Source organism: Scylla paramamosain, chromosome 42, assembly GCF_035594125.1.
Source record: "Scylla paramamosain isolate STU-SP2022 chromosome 42, ASM3559412v1, whole genome shotgun sequence".
Lineage (NCBI taxonomy): Eukaryota > Metazoa > Arthropoda > Malacostraca > Decapoda > Portunidae > Scylla > Scylla paramamosain.
The window spans coordinates 1,838,373-1,846,265 of record NC_087192.1 but is presented as its reverse complement, the minus strand read 5'-3'; the positions used below and the strand labels follow the sequence as shown (position 1 = coordinate 1,846,265).

Genomic DNA, 7,893 nt, shown 5'->3' with positions numbered 1-7,893 from the left:
TGCATTTACACTTGGTCTCCATTTATCCATCACATGCAGCTGCACCTCCTACTCCAGACATCCTTCTTGCGTCAAACATTCTCTTCACACTGTCCATCCATCCTATTTATGTTTTTTTTATTTTAACCTTGCACTTCCCACATCAGATCTAGTGATATTCACCAGTTGTTTGCCCCCTGTCCCTTTATGTGCACACAATCAAATCACTGTAACACTCTGCAGTGCTTGATTACCCAACTCTGTTAACATTACACATTCTTTATCACACTTCCTCACTCTTCATTCAGCCCATATATTCCACAAACTATAGATATCATTTCCATTACAGTCAGATTGCTGCAAATGCAGGGGTTTGGTTCCACTGTCAGCATGCATTAGATGTGATTCATGTCAGTTTTAATTGAAGCAATGGCAGAAAATGACAATGTTTCCAACCTGGCTGAGATAGGCTCGTGAAAAATTTAAATAAAGTATTTACTGATTACCTATAACATCAAATTTTATTTCATGCATATAACTGAAGGTAATAAATACATAGAAGTTCATTAAACTTCAAAAGGATAATTAGTAAAAACTGGCACAGTACAGTAACAATCATTAAGAAATTACACCCAGCCATTGTTTACGCACGCAGATTAATGCCCACAGTTGAAATCACTGTGTGGCAGCAGCAGGGGCAGTAGCAGCTGCAGCTCGCCCTTCTCACTGAACTTGCATCAGTGTGGCGGCAGCAGCAGCAGCAGCTCTTCCACATCTTTAAACTAGCATTTCTGTGTATGGCAGTGGCAGCAGCAGCAGCAATAGCAGTGGCTGCAGGCTCCCCTAAACTCCTCACTATGCGTGGTGGGAGTGGCAGTGGTGGCATGCTCACTTCCCTGACATTAGTGTTACCTTACTCCACACTACAGACTTTTCTGTGGCTTGTTGTAGCCCATTCCTGCAATAGAGTATGACCTAGAATCAAATTGATCCCCATGTTAGAATATTGTCTATTCAATCTCCTCCTTCCTGCTCATGTATTCTGTGCTTCAGACCAGTGCATGACAGTTGGTACCACTACACTCATGCACACTTCAGTGTATTTAATTCCAGGTGATTTCCAAGTTCATGTGATTTTGTTGTATCATTCCTTCTTATGTGCCAAAAGATACAGGAAACAAAAACAAAATACAGGCATATAAATTTCCTTTAATGTATAAAATTGCTTGACAATACAAACCATTAACTTATAGCAACTCATTATGCAGGATTAAATAATAACTACTACATTTTGAAAACAGTCCAAAGTTAAATAATATCTTAATGTGCAATGACTTACTAAAATGACTAGAATAAGGGGCTGTGTTCTGACAGCCTCTGATTCCTCCTTTATACTCCTCAGAGGAGCTTCATCCACACCAGCTGTTGCACCTCAGGAACACCGAAGTTCATGCTGAGGCACTGATGCCTCCATTGCACCCCAGGAACACCACCCTGTCCATCTCTGCTGAGCCACACAGTGCCAAGCACAGCAGCACATGCACAGGGTGTGACCTTGTGGCACCATCTTAACACTACAGAACCATTGTAGGGGCTGTACATATCATGCAGCATGGAAAAATAATCTTTATACACATGATACGTACAAAATGAGGTGCATAAAACCACAATGATAAATGTGATGCGTTGTGTGGTAACTGTTTCCAGCATTCGATGTCTGGTGTAGTTCCTCACGGTGCAGTTTTGGAAAAAAAAAAAATAGGATGAATTCTACTAAATGTTTTGTGTTACCAGGTTATTACACACTTATTCCTTTACAAACACTTCACTAGTTTAGAAATACTGCTGTGCCACACCTGTGTAAACAAATGGGGCTCGGAGAGGTGTTTCATTGTACTGGTTGCTACACAGTATTAGTGTCCTGCATAGCCTGTTCATTTCTAACCAGGTATATTGCTAAGTTACTGCTGTATTGGGTGGGTGGTGGGTATGAGCTACTTTAACCTACAACCCAGGCAATGAAATAGCATATGAAGCAATTATTCATTTTCTTTCCTTAATTTGATAATATTCTGTTCGTTATCATTGTCTTTACTATCCCTGACAAAGCAGATAAGAATACAAAGAATACACCTTGAAAAATCATTTGAAGATGAGGAAAGTTTTATACATACATGGTTTCCATTTATGCTGTAATATTTCATAATGAGTTTACAAGCTCATGGTAAACAAACCTGGTTTTCCAGGATTAAGCTCACCTCATCATGGAAAGACAACATCAGTAAACTAAAACTGCAGAACATTTTTGTGACTTGAGTCAGTATTGTGTCCAGGTAAAGTGACACAAGTGAATCGTTGTGACAAGTGAATGAATTGCGATGCAAGCCTTGCAGAGGAATCTTGACTGTGACAAGGCAGCTTCATACATTGAACACTACTTCCCACCAAAGAAGCCAGTACTATAATCAACACAGTGATTTTTACACAGAATCAATATGCAGATTTGAAAAAAAATCAAATTCATAAGTAAAATTTGGGAACCACTCACTTCTTAACAACAGAGAATCTTACACACTAGCACTGCACGAGCTCACACATCACCATCTGGCTGTTGACACACAGCACATTAAATAAACCTTGGTACCTGCCTCCTTCCTAAAGCTTCCCTGATAACACCTGGCATGGATGATGGACTGAGAACCTTGATTATCTTGTGACCTTGATACCTTTGGTGGTGGTGTTGAACAAGTCCAACTGAATGATAAATGGTGAGGGATGGAAACATGAATGAGATGAAACCTGGAGTGTAATGGCAATGAGAAAATGAATTGTTTAGCATTCATGAATGATGTGTGACCTGCCAACCTGAAATATAAACTGAAGATACTTAGGAGTGAATAATCATCAGTTGGTGTGATTCTTTGTGGAAATAATCCAGTATAAATCATACTGAATTTTCACTTTGTCCCCATGAGTGTGGTTGCCCTCACTAGTGGAGCCCAAGGTCAAGCTCCTTGTACTACTCCAAAAATTATGCAAATGCAACTGGTGTAGCTGGCTCTATTTCAGGAGCATTTACATTAGGATGACAGCTTCATCTACTCACAAGCAGGAATACATCTTTGGACTTATACATGCAGCCACTGGGCTGTCTCTTTGGCTTGCTAAAGTTTACATCTGGAGTACAGGAAACTTCTGCTACATGGTGACTCACTGAGAACCAAGTCTCTGCAATCTGTTAACTTCTAAAATGAAAGTGACATTTGTAACTAAAATAATGATTATAGAAATAATGTAATATAACTGGCTATACAAGTATGTACAGATAATTTCCTAACATACTGAAAGGTTTGATTCTTAGTGGCAGCTCATCAGTACCATGCTGACTCATGCACACACACTGATGAAGCACACATGGCTGGGAGTGTACACACCCTGCATTGAAGCCTTCACTTATTCTTACACACACACAAACACACAAACACACACACACACGCAAGCACACACGCACACACACGGCTGCTCCTTGTAGCTTCACAATAAGACGTTCTTCAAACCTAGCTATAGTTAATACAATGCACAAGACTAGCCATTATGGCCTTTATAGAGAGCACCATTCTGATGCTTTACTTTCACTCACACAACATCATACATTGGACTGGGATACACATGTATTTTTACACATAATTAATAATTCTTTTGGCATACAAATATTCCTCATCCCTCACAAGGGGATGAAATGAAGCCAACTCTAGAGTTGCCTACAAAAATATTTATGTTTGTGTTGTGTTACTGAATCACAATTTTGCACCATAATTCATTATACTGAATGTGACAGTGTGGCTTTAATGATGTATTCACTATATTAGCCAAACATTAGTGACAAGCACAGTATAGTGAAATTCCTTTTATCCAAACTTCAATGAACCTCAGTGATGGAGTGGCAAATATTACGGACTTTTTATCTTCATTCCTTAGGTGAAGTGCAGACTGGAGCAGGTAGTGTGTATGCTTGTCAGTTGTTGAATGAATTGCCTTAGTGGTGAATAAGGGACTACGTGAAAGTAGTCCTGTGGTGTTCCAGGCCAAGGTTTTCTCTCCCCACCAGTCAGTCAAGGCTGAGCACGTGAAGATATGGTCAGCACGTGCATCCTTTGTGCCAATCTTGGTTCATGTCTGTTTGCCATTGGTGGGACTGTATCAACAAAATTTGTATTATAGTGATGTAGTCTTTAGTGTTGTGGTTTCATCTTCACTACTTCTTAAGGCTTGCAGATTACCAGCATGCTACTTCCATGCAATGGCTTTTGCCAGTACTGAAAACCCAAAGTCAAAATCATCCCTGTATGACAAACTCATCCCCACCAGCTGTGACTGAAGCTGTGCTGCAGCACTTGTGGTATTTTAACAACTGGAACACAAAAATTTAATTTTTAAATTCTGTCATTTACATGTTCCAGTTAAGTTTTAAAACTGACTTTTCTACCTTCATGAGAAAAGTTATGTGATCTTACATAAATGTTGAGACTGTTACTGTGGGTGTACTTGTAAAATTTGTGAAGTGGCTCAGATCACTCTAGATCTTGTGTTGTTTGGATAAAAGGACTTTGGCTGTGTGAGGTAACATCATCATCAGCTGGTTGTGTACAATAAGGGCTGCACCATCTTGTGTATGCCTAGTTGTATTAGCAGACCTTACATGCAGTAGTTTGAGTGCCTCTGTTCAACCAGGATTAAAACCAAGAATAAATGCATCATTGGCCTGAATGTAGGAAATAAATGTAAAACATTACAGTAAAAACAATACTTTGAAGAGAATTCACCACCTTTGTAATATGGCTGTACAAAATTAAATCTCATATTTACACTTAAAAAAAAAAGAAGTATATTTTACATTTGGTTTGAGTACTAAATACAGTACCAGTACATCAGGAGATAATACTAAACCAAGCTCTTAAATACTTATCCAACATGATATAAATTACCACATGTCTCTTTCATTTTACAAAATAAATTATCTTCAGTAGTCTACACTACTGCTGGAATAGTCTACCCTCACACGGCCCTGGAGAGGCTGCCAATCCATGGCAGGAACTGGCTTCAAATTCAAAGTCTAACATTGCTAAAATTCATGTTATATATGTGTTATACTTGAAGCCAATACTGATTTGCTTACATTTATGTGTTGTTGCTCAGCTGTGATGAGCAGAGATGCTATTAATTCACATTTATCTAAAATTTCATAAGTTTATCAGTTTATTTTAATTTTCCTTCCTCCTGGAGCACTGGCTGGCCTTGATTCTCACTTCTTCTTCCCTCCTCGTGGCTTGATTTCCTCCGAGATATTCCACAAAGCCTCTTCGTTAAGGTAGTTATCAAAGTTGTTCAAGAAAGTGATGATTTTCTCATTCTTCTTATAATTGTATGTGCTGTGAAGAAAATATTTTGATTATTACTATGTACAAACACAGCTATGAGAGCATAAATCATATTTTGTACATTAGACACCATAAATATGTGAAGATTGCTATGAGAGCATAAATCATATTTTGTACAATAGACACCATAAATATGTGAAGATTAAGCAAATATGAGGAGGGTGAGTGGCTGCATGGTGAATGTAGTGTTCAATAGTAAGTCCGTGTCTACATCAGGAAACTGTTTGCTAACATTTTCTATGTTTGTAAATGTTTCTTGTCCAGCTCTGCTGTCATGCAATGACAGAAGAGAGACTTAAGTTGTTGGGCAACTAATCCTCATGCTGTGTTGCCAGCAAATTAATCCCTGAGCACTTGATGAGGAAAGGGACAATTTCAGCCCTGATTCCTGCACCACCATAACTGACCCATTCCTTTCCCCACATCTGGCCTCACCTGCTTAGTGAGTGAAGTGGATAATAAGGTGAACTTCATCCTGCAGAAACTCTTGGGGCTGCATCCTACTTGTGTATTTATAGCAATTCTCCATTTAGCTTAAACCCTCTCTTTCTGGAGAGCATCCCTCAAAGGGATGGCTATAGAAGAAGGGCCTTTACCTAACCCCAGCTGCCCATTCAACCTCCTCTTCCACAGTGGACCTCTTCCTCATCTCAGATGATGAGGATGACAAGTCCACACACACAGATCTTGGAGGTCCCTTAGCCTCAGTGAGGACATTAGAACAATGGGATCCTCCAGCCTTGGGGAGGATATATGAACTTGACACTACAGTGAGAGTTAAAGAGTTAAAAAGTAAATTATTTTAATTTACTTTTATTTTAAATTATTTTTATTTACTTTTATTTTATTGCTTTATTCTTAAGTTTATTTCATTTATGTAATGTGTATTATTACTTTAGGCAATAACTGTAATTACATACAATATTTCATGGTTTTTAAGAGGCATTAGGGCACATACATACAGGTCTTGGAACATATCCCTATTTTTCCCATTCATTCTTAATTAACTTCACTATACAATTGTTTACTATATGATTGCATTTTCAGGAACCTAACCCAGTTGCATAGTGGGGAGTAACCACTGTATAATTCTGAGAGAAAACTGTTGGCAATGCCTCACACTAACAGTAATGTGGAGTGTGTGGACATGGTGTTTCTCTGCCATGGATACCCACCCAGCCCAACTTGAATTTCATACCAAGTGTCTTATTGCTGTGGTGGTTACAGCAAGTGACATGTTGCTATAAATGGCTTTGCATTTTCTTTATCTGGAGCTTTATCTGCATACTGATCAAACTATCATGTTCACACGAGTTTTCCCTACATAACGTAATAATTTATTTCAGCATTCCATGATTGACTGTTAAAAATAGTGAGCATAAGTAAAACATGTTACAAAAATTTTTTAATATCTCAACTTCATTTTCTTTTTTGGCAATACCATTTTCTTCTTTTGTTTTGTCAAGTTTTTACAATACATCTTGATTCTACAGTCAATGCTGAGTCTGATGGTGTCAACCAAAACTAGCTATCTCGTACATGAAGTAAGTTATAGCATATAATATAGAAACATGTCACTCGAACATGCAAAATGTGGCTTGACGCAAGTGCTAGCGAGCGAGCAGTGTAACCAATCAACTGCAATCTTACAAACCTGCCTAAGTGCAAGGAATCTAGCTCAACTGAACGTATAGTATATAGTAAATCTGTCCTTAAGTGCCCAAGGGCCAAATGTATTTGAATTTAGTCTTAAAAAATAGAGAATTAATGTAGGATATTTTTTTCAGTATATCTGTGTGGTAATGTGAAGATCATCTCTTCTTCCTCCAAGCAAAGATGATTAGGACTGCTGGTGAATAAATCTCTGTTGACACCTTATCTTGGCTAACCCTTTAAGTGTCAGCCTTGTGTATTGTGTATCTAGGGATGGGAAGACAGAGACAAGGGAGTTAAACTTATTTATATTCTCTCAAAGGAAATTTAATATTTTGATGGTTCTTGATCTTGAGGAAAGAAAGAGAGAGAGATAATACATGATAGGCTGTGGTGAGCAACTGTGGTTCATAGACATACTGTTGGGGACATCCTGTGTGCATGTGTGTGTGTGTGTGTGTATGAGAGAGAGAGAGAGAGAGAGAGAGAGAGAGAGAGAGAGAGAGAGAGAGAGAGAGAGAGAGAGAGAGAGAGAGAGAGAGAGAGAGAGAGTGGCTGAAGTCTGTTGGAACACTTCATTCTCATTAAAGTTTAAAAAGAACTTGTGGTATCTGAGTTATTTTTTGTCTTGCATTAACTGGCTTTTATATTTCTGGTTTGATTTAAGAAGTGCAGCAAATTCACTTCATTTCTGCCAATTTATCTGTCAAATGCCACATTATTTAGTATCGATACATAAAATTCAGCATCTTGAAATGGTTTGCCAAGAATATACAAAGTCCACAATTGAAACAAGATCCCAGTTATTTACCATGTATGTATA

At 38.3% G+C, this 7,893-nt stretch overlaps 1 protein-coding gene across 1 annotated transcript in view; it reads right to left on the bottom strand.

Annotated features, from left to right (window-relative positions):
* Positions 1-1,172: 1,172 nt before the first annotated feature.
* Positions 1,173-7,893, bottom strand: part of LOC135093191 (rap guanine nucleotide exchange factor 1-like) — a 72,279-nt gene continuing 65,558 nt past the window's right edge. Inside the window, exon 19 of the mRNA XM_063992166.1 lies at positions 1,173-5,408. Coding sequence (XP_063848236.1) covers positions 5,282-5,408 — 127 coding nt within the window. The 3' untranslated portion in view covers positions 1,173-5,281. The remainder of the gene's footprint in view (positions 5,409-7,893) is intronic.